This window comes from Haliotis rubra, unplaced genomic scaffold (assembly GCF_003918875.1).
Source record: "Haliotis rubra isolate DU_JTF1 unplaced genomic scaffold, ASM391887v1 Scf370, whole genome shotgun sequence".
Lineage (NCBI taxonomy): Eukaryota > Metazoa > Mollusca > Gastropoda > Lepetellida > Haliotidae > Haliotis > Haliotis rubra.
In genome coordinates this window covers 776,591-793,913 of record NW_025767047.1, presented here as the reverse complement: position 1 = coordinate 793,913, position 17,323 = coordinate 776,591, and the positions used below count along the sequence as shown (strand labels likewise).

The 17,323-nt window shown below is 46.7% G+C and overlaps 1 protein-coding gene across 1 annotated transcript in view; it reads right to left on the bottom strand.

The window, feature by feature from the left end:
* LOC124285920 (DNA mismatch repair protein Msh6-like) overlaps window positions 1–17,323 on the bottom strand; it is a 139,165-nt gene that overhangs the window by 6,990 nt on the left and 114,852 nt on the right. The window contains exons 31-33 of the mRNA XM_046722197.1: window positions 6,159–6,249; window positions 5,692–5,846; window positions 2,127–2,261 (exon numbers count right to left, since the gene is read on the bottom strand). Coding sequence (XP_046578153.1) covers window positions 2,127–2,261; window positions 5,692–5,846; window positions 6,159–6,249 — 381 coding nt within the window. The remainder of the gene's footprint in view (window positions 1–2,126; window positions 2,262–5,691; window positions 5,847–6,158; window positions 6,250–17,323) is intronic.

The following is a 17,323-nucleotide window of genomic DNA, read 5'->3' as shown; positions in this document are numbered from 1 at the left end:
CACATGACTAAAAGCCGTATCAAACTGAACCGACCCGTTTACGTGGGGATGAGCATTCTCAACTTATCCAAACACTTGATGTACGATTTCTACTACAACGAGTTAAAAAAGCAATACAGTGACAGGTGCGAAGTGTTGTACACGGACACAGATTTCCTGCTGATGGAAATTCGTACCGAGGATGTGTACGAAGACATGGCTAAACACATGCACCTGTACGATACAAGTGATTACCCCCCATACCAAGCCCTACACAACCAAACGAATAAAAAGGTCATCGGCAAGATGAAAGGTTAAGACCTAAATGTATTCCATCAAGAAAGCCGCCGCCGAAATCCGAAAGGCTAAGGGTGTGAAAAAAATAAGTGGTGAAACAGCACATCAAGCACACCCTCTTCAAACAGGCTCTCTTCAAGAATAAAATGTTCCAACACCAAATGAATGTGTTGAGAAGCGACAAACTCAAAATCTACGGGATCATCCTTGACAAGACGTCGCTGTCCCCCATGGACACGAAACGATGGATCGGCATCGATGGCGTCACGACTTACGCATAAGGACACCAACAGTCAGTCTAGACCTCGATCTCGTTAGGAGTTTCTAAGACCTCCTATAAAAGAAACTCCACTCAGCACGTTGAGGCCTAGATAGTCGTGTAGTCAATAAGAGGGGAACATCGAACAATGTCTCACGCTCGGGGGACACTGGATGCTGGGAGCGGAATTAAACCAAAATAAACCCACAGGGTACCCTGTAATAGACCCATCATTATAATACTACTCAAGCAGTTTCAATGAACTTGCGAACATAGCTGACATTTGCAACTATCTCAATGTCCAACACACTCGTATGAATTTCACCTTTATTAGAGTAAACAAGAAAAAATTGTGTCCATGGACACGGATGCCCCCGCTGACATTCATAAGACATATAAAGATCACTAATTGAAAAAATTCACGAACAAGTTCAAAATAAACATCTATGCAACATGAGATGCACACCTTTAGAGTCCCAATGAAACACATGTATAAGCTTAATCAATTCTGTTGAGCAGTTTTTGTGGAGAAGTGGATAGACTTAATTCCCTATTTCACTATCATCATAGAGAAATTCAACAAAATTTATCTAAGTTCAAATGTCTCTAAACATACAAAAAACTATAAAATACAAAAAAAAGATATGAGATGCACACCTTTAGAGTCTCTGTAAAAGACATATGTAAGCTAAATGAGTTTTGTGCAGTGGTTTTTGAGGAGAAGTGGATAAAGTACACCCCCTGTTGTATGGGACGAACAGGATGAATAGAAGTTCAAATATCTCTAAACTTACAAAAAACACAATAAAATACAAAAACAAAATATGAGATGCACACCATTAGAGTCCAAAGAAAGCCCATGTATAAGTTCATTGAATTCCACAGAGCATTTTTAGTGGAGAAGTGGATAGAGTACATTCCCTGTTTCGTACGGACGTACGGACGTACACGGAGGGTTACCCTATATGCCCCCAGCCATATATGGCGGGGGCATAAAAAATATAAGACAACAAACTCCAGACCAGTGTGTACCGTAAGCCAACCCATACCGAGCAGTACCGTCACCACTCAACAAACCAATTTCCTCACTTCAAGAGAGGAATATTAGCAACCCTAGCCCGACAGGCCAAACACATCTCCTCCACACTTGAACAAACTGGAGGCCGTTGTTAATAGCAAAGCACAAATTCACCACTAGGATTATCCAGGTGACAATGTTTGTAAAGAACAGTTTTCAAAATCTGCTCATGAAACGACATCTGGCACAAACAAATAGATAGATTCATTACTCCCTTCAAAACACATTGTAGGCATTAAAAAGATAGAAGTCTTAATTTATATTTCTTTCTTTCACAGACCAAAGGATTTGAGAAATAAATCTGAAAAATATCTATCATAAACGGATAGACCTTATGTCCCACTGAGCTGCTGGTGAAGCATCTGAGCTGAACAGTTTCTTTAGATTTTGCCAATCCCCCTGACCCTCTCTTAACCTTGAGCATTGACAACACCTTTAAAACTTTTGTTTTCTACATGACTTGAATGAAGGATTGATCCTGCGGTAGAGAAACAATGAAATGGTAGTCTTTACCTCCTCAGGAATGTTGGCGAGACGAGCAGCATTGAAGCCATAACTCTTGGGACATGCACCCTTGATAAACTTGTACAAGAAGGTGATAGTTTCCTGAGATGGATCTTCCTCATTCTCGTTCTCCACCATACATGCCTGAAGTCAACAAAGTCACACTGATGTCAAGCTCTGGACATTTAAACCAATATGTACTATCCCAGGAAATCTTCCTGCCACAACTAAAACATCAACAACAATGTAAACCACCCTGATAACATCACCCTGATAACATCCATCTTGACCCATCATGCCATACCATGTGTCCCAGCCTCATCATCTACATACCATGTGTGTCTCATCAGCCTGTACCAGGTGTCCTAGCCTGACCATCATCTCTACATACCATACCATGTGTCCCAGCATATGTGAACCATGTGTCCTTAGCCTATCATCTCTACATGCCATGTGTCCCATCTGTCTCTACATACCATGTGTCATCATCTCTACATACCATGTGTCCCAGCCTGACCAGCCTGACATCATCTCTACATACCATGTGTCCCAGCCTGACCTTATCATCTCTACATACCATGTGTCCCAGCCTGACCTTATCATCTCTACATACCATGTGTCCCAGCCTGACCTCATCATCTCTACATACCATGTGTCCCAGCCATCTCTACATACCATGTCCCAGCCTGACCTTATCATCTCTACATACCATGTGTCCCAGCCTGACCTTATCATCTCTCTACATACCATGTCTCTACATCATGTCCCATGTCCCATAGCATTGTCCCAGCCTCCTTTATCATCTCTACATACCATGTGTCCCTACATACCATGTGCCTGACCTTATCATCTCTACATACCATGTGTCCCAGCCATGACCTTATCATCTCTACATACCATGTGTGTCCCAGCCTGACCTTTATCATCTCTACATACCATGTGTCCCAGCCTGACCTTATCATCTCTACATACCATGTGTCCCAGCCTGACCTTATCATCTCTACATACCATGTGTCCCAGCCTGACCTTATCAGCCTCTCTACATACCATGTGTCCCAGCCTGACATCTACATACCATGTCTCTACATACCATGTGTCACCATGTATCCATGCTGCCCATCTCTACATACCATGTGTCCCAGCCTGACCTTATCATCTCTACATACCATGTGTCCCAGCCTGACCTTATCATCTCTACATACCATGTGTCCCAGCCTGACCTTATCATCTCTACATACCATGTGTCCCAGCCTGACCTCATCATCTCTACATACCATGTGTCCCAGCCTGACCTCATCATCTCTACATACCATGTGTCCCAGCCATACTTTAGCATCTCTACATACCATGTGTCCTAGCCTTATCATCTCTACATACCATGTGTCCCAGCCTATCATCCTTACCATCCATCTCTACATACCATGTGTCCCAGCCTGACCTTATCATCTCTACATACCATGTGTCCCAGCCTGACCCTCACCTCATCATCTCTCTACATGACCTCATCACTCTACATACCATGTGTCCAGCCTGACCTTTATCATCTCTACATACCATGTGTCCCATACCATGTGTCCCAGCTTGATCATCTCTACATACCATGTGTCCCAGCCTACATGTCTCCTCATTATCATCTACATACCATGTGTCCATGTCCTAGCCTCTACATACCATGTGTCCCAGCCTGACCTTATCATCTCTACATACCATGTGTCCCAGCCTTGTATCTCTACATACCATGTGTCCCAGCCTTGTCCATCATCCTGACCTTATTATCATCTCTACATACCATGTGTCCCAGCCATCTCATTCCCAATGTTATCATCTCTACATACCATGTGTCCCAGCCTGACCTTATCATCTCTACATACCATGTGTCCCAGCCATACGTTAGCATCTCTACATACCATGTGTCCCAGCTTGACCTTATCATCTCTACATACCATGTGTCCCAGCCTGACCTCATCATCTCTACATACCATGTGTCCAGCTGACCCATCGTCTCTACATCTCTACATACCATGTGTCCCAGCCTGACCATGTGTCATCTATCTCTACATACCATGTGTCCCAGCCATGACCTTATCATCTCTACATACCATGTGTCCCAGCCTGACCTTATCATCTCTACATACCATGTGTCCCAGCCTGACCGTATCATCTCTACATACCATGTGTGTCCCAGCCTGACCTCTATATCATCTCTCTACATACCATGTATCTCCAGTATCATCTCTACATGACCTCATCATCTCTACATACCATGTGTCCCAGCCTGACCTTATCATCTCTCCCAGCCTGACCTTATCATCTCTACATACCATGTGTCCCAGCCTGACCTCATCATCTCTACATACCATGTGTCCCAGCTTGACCTCATCATCTCTACATACCATGTGTCCCAGCCTGACCTCATCATCTCTACATGCCATGTGTCCCAGCCTGACCTTATCATCTCTACATACCATGTGTCCCAGCCTGACCTCATCATCTCTACATACCATGTGTCCCAGCCTGACCTTATCATCTCTACATACCATGTGTCCCAGCATGTGTCCCACCTTATCATCTCTACATACCATGTGTCCCAGCCATGCATCTCTACATACCATGTGTAGCCATATCATCTACATGTTGTCTCTACATACCATGTGTCTCCAGCCTGACCTTATCATCTCTACATACCATGTGTCCCAGCCTGACCTTATCATCTCTACATACCATGTGTCCCAGCCTGACCTTATTATCTCTACATACCATGTGTCCCAGCCTGACCTTATCATCTCTACATACCATGTGTCCCAGCCTGACCTTATCATCTCTACATACCATGTGTCCCAGCCTGACCTTATCTCTACATACCATGTGTCCCAGCCTGACCTCATCATCTCTACATACCATGTGTCCCAGCCATACGTTAGCATCTCTACATACCATGTGTCCCAGCCATACGTTTGCATCTCTACATACCATGTGTCCCAGCCATATCATCTCTACATACCATGTGTCCCAGCCATACGTTAGCATCTCTACATACCATGTGTCCCAGCCTGACCTTATTATCTCTACATACCATGTGTCCCAGCCTGACCTTATTATCTCTACATACCATGTGTCCCAGCCTGACCTCATCATCTCTACATACCATGTGTCCTAGCCATACGTTAACATCTCTACATACCATGTGTCCCAGCTTGACCTTATCATCTCTACATACCATGTGTCCCAGCCATACGTTAGCATCTCTACATACCATGTGTCCTAGCCTGACCTTATTATCTCTATATACCATGTGTCCCAGCCTGACCTTATCATCTCTACATACCATGTGTCCAAGCCTGACCTCATCATCTCTACATACCATGTGTCCCAGCCTGACCTTATCTCTACATACCATGTGTCCAAGCCTGACCTCATTATCTCTACATACCATGTGTCGCAGCCATACGTTAGCATCTCTACATACCATGTGTCCCAGCCTGACCTCATCATCTCTACATACCATGTGTCCCAGCCTGACCTTATCATTTCTACATACCATGTGTCCCTGCCATACGTTAGCATCTCTACATACCATGTGTCCCAGCCTGACATTAGTATCATGACTGAACTCCTCCACCAGTGAGTGATAATGAGTTGAGAAGAGCGTGCGACAGTTGACACCGCTGGATAACTCCTGCACAACAGAGCAGGCAATGGCAGTGCCATCATATGTGGCTGTGCCTCGACCTGTGTAAAGACATATTTATGGTATCAGACACAAATATCAGAAAGGACATGTAATGATAATGTTAATGAAAGAGTTCTCACCACATCAGACAACCTCAGAATATGTTCATAAAATATAGCCATGCTGAACTGGATATGTAGGCCAAAATTACATTCATCTTGACTGTCATGTAACTAGGCAAACAACATGGAAAATGGAGGTCAAATGTGAAGGTCATTTCGCTTTCAACCACTAATATGTCCTTCTCTATTATAAAAGAAACAGAATATTTATACATTTGTATCGCACATCTCAATACACTTTCACCTCACCTAGTTCATCCATGAGAACAAGAGAGTGCTTGCTGGCATGTTGTAAGATTGCTGATGTCTCACTTAGCTCAACAAAGAATGTGCTCTCACCTAAACAGGTACGAAAAGGAAAATGAACATAAACATAACCTATTAATGAATTTTTATTCATTTGAAAAGATGCATCTTGACATTTTTTCGGGTACGATGACACACACAATCAATAGAGTCGCCTCTTATGACCAGTATAGGTTCCTGGGAACAGGCACATTTTCCTGATTGGATTGTCATTAACTTAAGTTGCACTGCTTACATAACACAGTTTCTTTCTTAAAATTGAAAATGGCTTTAAAAGGTGAACAGGATACAACAGTGAATAATGTAATTTTTAAACTTATCCTATCTCACGGTAAGCACCTCTCCTCTTCTTCTACGACCATGTGTGGAAACGTGCTGTAGGCTAAGTTGAATCAAATCTTACTGGCCTCTGACCCGCCCTGACCTCTGCCCCCACCCCGACATCAGCACCTGTCAATCATCTCCGTAAGCGTGGAGCTCACTCAGATGATCATGTGACTACCTGTGCCTGTCAATCCCTTTCTTGTCGCTACACCGAGTGGACGTGTGTTGTTCTCTCAGTTAGACATCATTTGATTGTCAAGATGGGAAATAAATGGAATCAAAGTTCTTCTAAGAAACGCAAACACTGTGATCAGTGCAACAGCAACTTTTCCGCTGCTGATCCACACACTTTGTCTGTGGATTGTATAGGCTGTTGTAGTTGGTCACATCGGTGTTCTGTTTGTTCATGCTTCAATGATGATGATTTTTCTGAATATCGATGGGTTGCATCTAGACGTAGACTTTTTAGAGGTGGCCTCAAGACTCCTACTTGAGCGAGTATCTTCGTCGTCTCTTTCGTCATCAAACGTCTAGTCCCGTCTCCATTCAAGTTTTATCTGCTCCGAGAGTGGTACCTAGTGCTAACAACCTCTGTAGCACAGTCTCGGCCTTTTACCTTGGCAGGTGTTTGTTTCCAGTGCGCCGCTTTGGTTGAGTGCTCCCCCCCCCCCTCTGCTATGGTGGGTTCGCTTGGCGAAAGCGTTCACTCTCATGTGGCGAGTGCAGTCAGTTCGGCGCTTTCAACCACAGGGATCAGTTCGGCGCTTCAACCTTTGCGGCCCTTGCTTCCAATGCGGCGTTTTGTTCCAGTTCGGCGCTCTCATATCTTTCTGTGGTGACATCAGCCATGACTGTAGCATCCAGTGCGGCGCTTTCAACACCTTTCCCGTACCTTGCAGGCCTTGATTGGATCAACACTTCAGCCCAGTGTGCCTTTTCGATTAGATCAACGCTTCAGAACAGTGCTCCGTTTTCGATTAGAACAACGATTCAACTTAGTGAACTGTTGTTTGATTGGAACACCTTTCAGTCCAGTACACCATTACTGTATGGTATGACGTTTAAGACGAATGCACCGGTCCTGATTGACTCAGCGCTTTAGAACCTGATCACTTGACACAACTGGATCACAGTACCGAACCAGATCACCTAATCGATCCTGATCCCTGCACCATACCAGATCGCCGCTAACAGTATTCGCCGATCCGACAGTGTTCGCTGGACTGTCAGCTTTCGCCGAATCATCTGGTTCCCTCTATGCGTATACTGTCATCATGGTTTGTTTACTAGTTTGCACACTACGGTACTTTGTCTACTGTATTTCTACTTCAACACTTTTTCCAAATTCGGCGTTGATACCTTATTTCTACAGTTTTTACTGGTGCTCAGCTTGGCTTCGGGGTTACGCTTCCTGCTTCTACGGTGTTTGTGAACAGACAGAGCGTTCACACCAGTACGCCGCTCTCTTATGTATCAGCGCTTCCATCCAGAGCGACACTTTCTTAGGTATCAACGCTTCCATCCAGTGCGACACTTTCTTAGGTATCAACGCTTCCATCCAGAGCGCCGCTTCACTCCAGTGCGCCTCTCTCTTATGTATCAAGAGGCGGTGGGGTAGCCTAGTGGTTGAGGCGTTGGCTCGTCACGCCGAAGACCCGGGTTTGAATCCCCGTAAAGGTGCAGTGTGTGAAGCCCATTTCTGGTGTCCCCCGCCATGGTGTTGCTGTGATGTTGCTAAAAGCGGCGTAAAACCAAAGTCACTCACTCCTATGTATCAACGCTTCCATCCAGTGCAACACTTTCTTATGGATCAACGTTTCCATCCAGATTGCCGCTTTACTCCAGTGCGCCGCACTCTTCTGTATCAACGTTTTCATCCAGTATGGCGCTTCCAGTTAGTGCATCGTTTCGGTTGGTTGCACAGAGGTAGTAGTTATGTCAGTAGCACAGGCCTCTACACTACGGCGGTGATTGATGATCTCGGATTTTTTAAGATTCCTCCGTCATCTACCATCCGATCTTCACCTTTCATGAATGATTCGATTCACCGAATCTATCTACCCTTCGACGTAGATATCAGCTCTACAACCGTCCGGTTTGACATATTTGTCCAGAAACTTGACGATGATGTGAAAGGAAGGGTGCTGAGGCTTGCGAAACAGACCACGATTACACCCAGTGATACACCACACAGCTGCTACGAGTAGTCTGTATATAGTAACAAGACTCAGTGAAGTGTCGTACAATATTCCTGCATATCAAGCTGGTCTATTTATGCACAGTTTCTGCGTGTGGTACCAGCAGTGATGTTTGGTCAAGTAGCTAGCGTCCCTTTACCCAGATTTTATGGGTTGGGACTCGCCTGGTTGATTGACATCTGTGTTGTCCAGGTTTTTGTCGTTATTGCATTGTCGGTAGCATTTGCAATGGCGGACTTCTGTTTGTTAACCGGAGACTTTTGATGATACATCGATTAGGAAGTACCTGACAGACTTGTCTTGGTCCCACGAAACGGATACCTATCCCAGCCTTTAACTGCCAGTGATGATGAACGGTGCCATTCCCGGTAGGAGTGATTATGTCGAGTTTGTCAGTCAGGCAGGAGATACAGTTTACCGAGGGTGCCAGACGGAATCGCCGAGACGCTTTCACTTTGGCTGGGTTTACTCGTTTGTTTAGCTGAAGGCCCCAGTTCAGAGGTCACTGCAGCTATGTCTGGACTGTCCGTAGGCATCGATGTTACTACCTTCGCCTCTTTATCGAACGTGTCTGGAGTCATTGGTCTTTTTTACCTCTGCCATTCCATCAACTTTACCAATGTTCCGGTAGACTGACGATCCCATGCAACGTATCTACTAACTTTCTCACTCCATCTGGCGGACCAACACTTCATTTGGCAAACTATACGTTCCTACAATCACTGTTTATATGGCCTTCATCACTGTGTACAATGTGTACGTTCCCGACATCTCCATGCCACGAACCTCCTACATTCAGCACTTCTTCAGTGCTGTCATGGTAGCTTGGCTACTCGAACGTATCCTATCTCAGACGGCTGTTCTACGCTCCACAATCGACACTCTCCTTCAGAAGCTTGCGATTGAGCCCTGGGCCTGGCTCCGACCGACCCGGGGTTCTATTTGCCAATCTTTCTGGTGCCAAAGAAAGATTCGGAAAAGTTGAGACTAATTTTCAATATGAAGGTTTTCCATACAATGTTTCTACAACCTCCGACTCACTTTCGTATGGTGTCGGTGGCTCTTCTCAACAATCATCAAGCCGGGAGACTACATGGTCAGTCTCGATCTCCAGGATGAGTACCTTCACATCCCGATTTTTCTGGCTCTTCGCAAGTTCCTTCGGTTTGTCTTCGAGGGCACCCACTATCAGTGGCATGTCCTCCCATTTGGAATTTCTTCGGCCCCGTGGCTGTTTACACGGGTAACGAAGCCTATCACCAGATTCCTTCACTGCAAGGGAATAGTGTTCGAGGTTTACATCGACGACTGCATTCAGGCGCAGACTGATCATGCCCTTCTGCTTCGTCACATGCAGTTTGCGATACAGCTTCTTCGCCAATTAGGCTGGTTAATCAATCTGCAGAAACCGGAACTAGCCCCTATACGCCGTCTCCAATTCATTGGAGCAGTGTTCGACACAGAGGCCAACAAACTCTTTGTCCCGAGGGATCGTTTCTGCAAGATTCAGCGATTGGTTTCTCTGGCACTGGCACAACCCGGCTCAGGCGTTGACCCTCAGGGGTCAACTACAACTTCGTCCCTTGCAGTTCTTCTAGCGCCTTACATCAGAGTGGGAGATCCCGTTGCCTTGATCACTCTACCTCTGCAGCTCCATCCCCATCTCCTGTGGTGGATGGAAGAATTGAATGTTTGCGACGGAGTTTGTTTAGGGCCTTTTGTTCCGTCTCACCACCTGTATGTGGACGCGTCTCTACACGGGTGGGGAGCTCATCTTCTCAATCAACAAGTGGCAGGGCGGTGGTCTCCCATCGATCGCGCCTGTCACATAAACGTTCTGGAGTTCAGGGCGGTGATGCTTGCAATCAGTCACTGGCAGGATGTCCTACGAGCAACTTCCCTCATGATCCGGTCGGATAACGCAGCGGTGGTTTGGCATATCAACAGGATGGGGTCCACGGGGTCTACTCAACTGCTGCAGTGGACCCAACGGTTCTTCGATCTGGTGGACTCTCTCCACATCTTGGTATGAGCCAACCACATTCCGGGGGTGAAGAATGTCATCGCAGATTCTCTGTCCCGACCGAGTCGTCCCTCTCCAACGGAATGGAAATTACATCCTCAGGTGTTCCAGACCTTTTGCCTCCCGTTGACGACTCCGACAGTGGATCTCTTCGCCAATCGATTCAACCATTTGTGTCAGTGATTCCGGATCCTCTGGCTTTGGACCTCGATGCTCTAGCCATTCCGTGGGAGAACCTGAACGCTTATGCGTTTCCACCAGTGGCCCTTCTTCCTCGCGTTTTTTTATTAAGCTGCGCGCAACTCAGAGGATGACTCTGCTTTTGGTCGCGCCCCATTGGCCGGCCAGAAGCTGGTTCGTAAACCTTCAAGACCTAGCCGAACCAGATCCCATGCCACTTCCTGTTCGGCCCAATCTACTGGTACATCTGCACTCCGACCAGCTACATTGGTCTCCGATGAAGCTCCATCTGCACGTTTGGCGCATCTACATCGGTCGTTAATGGCTAAGGGCTATTCTAAGCGTGTGGCTACTACCATTACTACAGTACTTCTACGAGGTCACTCTACGATGACTAATGGAAGAATTTCGAAGCGCATTGCAGGAAGAGGGGCATCTCATCCCCCACTACGGCGTCCCCGCAGATGGTGGCAGAGTACCTTCAGCATCTCCGAACCTCCAGAAAACTCAAAGGTTCAACACTATCTACCTATCTGGTGGCTCTTAACACGGTCATTGCAGCGGCCTCAGGTGTGAAGGTGTCCACTGTCCCTGAACTCTAGTCTCTCCTCCGGTCTTACAAACTGGCTGACCAATCTCGGAAGTCCCGGCCTCCAGCTTGGGATCATTCCGTTGTACTTGCTCATCTCACGTCAGCTGATTATGAACCTTTGGAGGAGAAAGATTTCGAACATGTCTCCTTTAAGACCTTCTTTCTATTGGCCTTGGCTACGGCTGCTCGTATTTCTGAGTTGCATGCTCTTGATGTTTCAGGGGTACGGTTTGAAAGGTCTAGACATGCGAAAGTTTTCCTTGGTTTGCGGTGGGATTTTCTCGCCAAGAATCAGTTACCAGGACAGCCGGATCGCACATTCACGATTCCGCCGTTGTCCACTATCTTGGGCCCAGATGACACTGAGGATCTGTCCTTATGCCCGGTGCGTGCATTAAGGATTTACCTAGCTGCCTCACAGGATCGCAGATGAAGCAATCCTTCTTTGGTTGGTTTTGCTCTGTACATAATAAAAGATATCGATGTTATCCATGTCTTGGTACTTTTTCCCATTTGGGCTTAGATTATTCTCACCTATGGGAATAGGGCGTGTCTGCACTGTCATCAGTTATGACTTAATAGACTGTGAGGCCAGTCTTGTGCTACATGCAGAGATGATCGACACTCCGCTTACTGACCTCTACTCTCTGAGCAATTACGTCAGTGAAGTGTTGATTTCCGATTACTTACATGGTTTTCGAAGCGTTCTGCTCCTGAGTCCTTTCTCACCTTTGGTAAGTTAGGGAGATTGGTACTGAACGTTAAACTAGTTGAGCAACCGAACTATTCCCTCTTTCACCGCCTTCCAGCCCGTGTCTGTGGAGGGTAGTTTCGAAGCAGGGACTGGCCAGATTAAGGTCCTCGACTTTAATTCACTGGGGTCACCTGATAAATCGCGGGGCGGCGGGGCCTACTTGCCAAACTGCGTCCTTTTGCTTGTCAAAAGTTGCAGCCGAAAACCACATTAATTCGGGAGCGCCCACTCCCTAGAGTTTTTGTGCTGTGTAAGCCAAGGGGTTACGTGAAGAAACCCATCTCAAGTTGGAGTTTGCATATCGGGAGTTGGTGCTTTCTCCTGGCCTCCTTGGGTTATGCGTTTTTCCTGGTGGTAGTAACGGGGTAATCTGCGACCCGCCTACCAGCCATGGGATTGTGCATACCGTGAGATAAGATAAGTTTAAAAATTTGAAAATTTTATTATAAATTGTATATTTATATACTTATCCTATCTCATGCGATAGGACCCACCCGACCTGCCCCACATTACAGATTACTGGAAGCTCCAAGACGAGAATGACAGGCACAGGTAGTCACATAATCATCTGAGCGAGCTCCACGCTTACGGAGATTATTGACAGGTGTTGATGTCGGAGTGGGGGCAGAGGTCAGGGCGGGTCAGAGGCCAGTAAGATTTGATTCAACTTAGCCTACAGCATGTTTCCACAAATGGTCGTAGAAGTAGAGGAGAGGTGCATACCGTGAGATAGGATAAGTATACAAATATACAATTTATAATAAAAATTTCAAATTTCTTCAGAATATGAATCTATTTCTGAATATTCTTTATGAAAGTTCACCAACTTCTTTTGCCTCTATGTGTGTGTTACATGCTTCTGGTCTCAACAATAAGAGATATTACAAGAATTACAAGCCAGACAGAGAAATAAACTTTTCAAATATGTTTCCCCCAAGTTATAGGTGATTTAGATTTAAAACTGCTTGATCTCATTACCAAAATTGGAAATAAAACAATTCATGGTGGGAAAACTTTGCATCTGAACTCCTAATGTATGTTTCACGGAGATTTCAGGGTGAGTTGGTTTGATTTGCCAATCTTTCACACATGATTTTGCCACAATTCAAGCAAAGAATACAGAATGAAATCATCATAAAAATCAGTATGTTGGATTCGTAACAGGCCTTCCTTGTGCATTGCTATCTACGGTTGGCTTCAGACTACACAGAGTCAGCTGTTCGCACTGTCCTGACCAGGGTAATCTGCACGAGCCATCCGACCGTGAGATAAGTGCAATATGTGAGATCGGATAAGTTTTAAAAATTCGAACTAACCTGTAGAGGTTTCAGATTCTTTTAAGATATTCCTCCTTGGGGTACTTATAAGCATTTAAATGTCCATTTAAAATCCCTACGACAGTTGTAACAATATTTGAATAAAAATATTTACAAAACAAAAACTACGTTTTGTCTTGTGAGACCACCCTTACAGGGCCTTCCGGCCCCCTACAGCCAAGAGCAGGTAACTCTAGACCGTAACCTCGTACCTCACTTTCCATGCTGAATGACGTCAGACAGAATGTGGGGAGGTGGGCGGGCGTACCCCAAGGAGGAATATATTCAAAGAATCTGAAACCTCTACAGGTTAGTTCGATTCTTTTTTATATATTCCTCCTTGGGGTACTATAAGCATAAGACAGACTCCTAAAGGCAGACTAAGGAGTGGCATTCTGTCTGCAGAAAACACCCCCGACAAGAAATGGAATTTCGAAGCTAAATATAGCAGAAAAAGCTCACTTACCGGTCCGTGTCCACCATAGCCAATCAGGCGGGGGCATGAGCCAGGGTCAGGGTTGAACATATATGCTAATTGCCCAGCGAAACCTAAGCTAATGCAAACAAGCGAGATAAACCCTCCCCCTCCGTAATCACTTTCGAGGCGAAGATAAGGGGTCCATAATAAGCAGCCAGAAGCGAAATGCCTTAATATATATATTCAGCAAAGTTTCCAAGGCCAGTAAGTCTAGAGCAGAATGCAAAAGACATGGGAATAAAAACCATCACCACATAAAACCCGTCACCAAGGGGATATGTAAACAAGATTTTTAAAACCCAACACCAGTGTTAAAAAATTGGCATAGAATGGTTCACATAATAAAATCCTCGAAAGCTCAATCGGCTACAGAGGTGGAACCATGCCCACTGGAGAGAACTGACTGACCGAACCGAGCACGCTCACTGAAGAGTCTGTCAAGTTGGTAATGACGTACTCGGACGGCTCCAAATAGCCGCGGAGCAGATCTCCTCAATGGGCAGCTGCAGCGTAAGCTTCGATGTAGCAACTGCCCTAACGAGAAATGAGCTTTCAACCCTACAGGCGGGATACGCCCTGTTTGAGTATAGCTCATATGTATGGCAGAGACAAGCCACCGAGAAATGGTTGGCTTGGTCGCCGGAAGACCAGCCTGAACCCCGCCATAACAATTGCTTACGGGTACCCCTTGTTCGTTTGATATAAGCCTTAAGTGTCTTACGGACATCTAAGACGTGAGCACGTCGTAGAAGGTACCGGACAGGGAAGGCTGAGTGAAAGCTGGGAGCTCAATAGGCGCCATCACATGGAAGGGAATATCCTTCTTAGGACGGTAAGTATCAGGCAGCCGTATGCTAACTCTGTCTTTGTGAAAAACAGTAAGCGTGGGATCGGCCGACATTGCGTGAATATCGCCAACCCGCCTGCCTGAAGTCACCGCCACAAGAAACGCCGTCTTCCACGTCAACAGCTGGAGTGAAAGAGCCGACAGATTGTGAAACAGTGGGACTTGTCAAGAACGATTGACAAGTCCCTAGGGGGACTAATCCGCCGGACAACTGGACGGATTCTGTCCACGCCTGCTAAAAAGCGCTGCACAAGAGGGTGCTGCCCCAAGAGAGCATCGTCAACAGGAAAATGAAACGCAGAAATAGCCGTAGAATATCCTCGAACAGTTGAAGCCGCTAGACCGTCGTGACGGAAGCAAAGACGCACTCGTCCACCACTGGCGGCTCGAACAGCGCCTCCTCTCCCAACTGGTACCGCTTGCCGACGTCGGGCAAATCAAACCGCGTGCGGGCACCAGTCAAGAGAGGATTGACCACCTCACTCACCAGTGATGGCAGAATGCGGAGGCGTGCCTCGGCGACCCGGCTAAGCTGAAGCGTCCCGGAGAGCGAAACTCAGCGTGGGTCAGGCGCCTGTCACGGTAGCGGCCACCTGAGGCAGGATTTCGGCGATCTTATCCCGAACCTGCCACAGGGACGGGCCAAAGGAGTACGGAACTCCCGCCTCCGACTCCTCCCTCCCTTCATCATCCTCCATATCCACCTCGGCACAATCCTCGGCCGCCGTACACTCATACTCCTTAGAGACCGCCGAGGATACGCCAGAGGCTGAACAAGAAAGATTCAAAAGGTCAAAGAAGCCAGAGGAATGAGTAAGCCCTGCCGGGTGGAAGCAGCGCCAGCTTCGCCGAGAGGAACCTGCCGCAACAGGCTTCCCGGGCAACCCAGACTGGCTGCCAGGCGCCGAGGTATCCCCGAGCTGGTCGGCGCCTAGGCGACCGCCAGTCAGGGCACCAGGCGAAGACAGGGGTAACCCTGCATCGCCGGCGCCAGGCACCTGTGACGGACCTGAGCGTGAAGCTAGGTTGCCACCAGGCGCCGCGGGCGCGCTTTCCCCACGGCCTAAGCCGGGATCAAGCTGCCCAAGGGGAGGTAGCGTTCTCGAGCAAAACTTCGGGCGCAGCCAACCCCCACATGTGTCCGATCCAACCCCGACGTCCGGCGCGCTGAGCTCCTTACGGAACCCAGCCAACGCAGCCAACGCCGTATCGATCAGTGATTTCACTGACGACATCTGTTCCTGAAACAAAGCAGTTAAAGAGGCAACAGGTACAACGGGTGCCGATACAACAGGGGGGGTGGCGGAAGCAGAGACTGGGGAAGGTTGAGATATAGAAGGAGCATTAATTTTTTCAGACGAAGCCTCCTTGGTAACCTTAGCTCTTTTGGGAGCCGGCTCCGTATGGGAAGCGGCTCCCGCAGACCCCTTTTTTTTGCTATGTGAACGCTTGGACGGGGGATCCTGAGCACAGATATCACCCCCCCGCCCGAAGCAGGTTGCTGTAAAACAGCCGGTCCACCCGCCTTGCCTTAATGGGTTGAGGCGTGAAAATCGCACACGCCGGACACCCCTCTTCTTCATGATCAGTCTGCATGAGACATCTTAAACACACCTCGTGCGTATCCCTGACGGGAATGGCAGCGAGGCACGAAGTACAGGATTTAAACTGCAACAAGTAAAAACCTGTGCAGCAATCTACCCCATACACACATACATATATGAACAAACACGCATGGGCGACACAACTAATGCGACAAACGTAGCATGCAGTTGACAATAACCATCAATACGCACTGCAACATAACTAACAATTACGACTTTTAGCGTAAGATAGAAAATGCTAGCAGCGGTGATAACGCCCTACATGTAACAACATATAAATAAAAATTACTATAACCACCCGTAACATTGAAAAACCACACGGGAAACCAATGAACAGGGAGGCTAACGAAGGGACCTGTCCGCCATCTTGACACGCACCCGGCGAGCCGACCGCGACAGGTACCAAGTTACAACTAGAAATTATGAATGAAAAAGTTCAGAACAAGTCTCCAAATCGCCCATGCAGGGAAAAAAGAGAACCATACATACAGTTGCTGTTTCTGAGACACTCATAATTTGCGTAGGGAAATGAAACCTTCTTGGAATGGACCCACGTCTTGCCGGTAAACGACAGCATGGAAAGTGAGGTATGAGGTCACGGTCTAGAGTTACCTGCTCTTGGCTGTAGGGGGCCGGAAGGCCCTGTAAGGGTGGTCTTTTGTTTTGTAAATATTTTTATTCAAATATTGTTACAACTGTTGTAGGTATTTTAAATGGACATTTAAATGCTTATAAGTACCCCAAGGAGGAATATATAATAAAGAATTAGTAATTTTAAGTAGATTGTATATT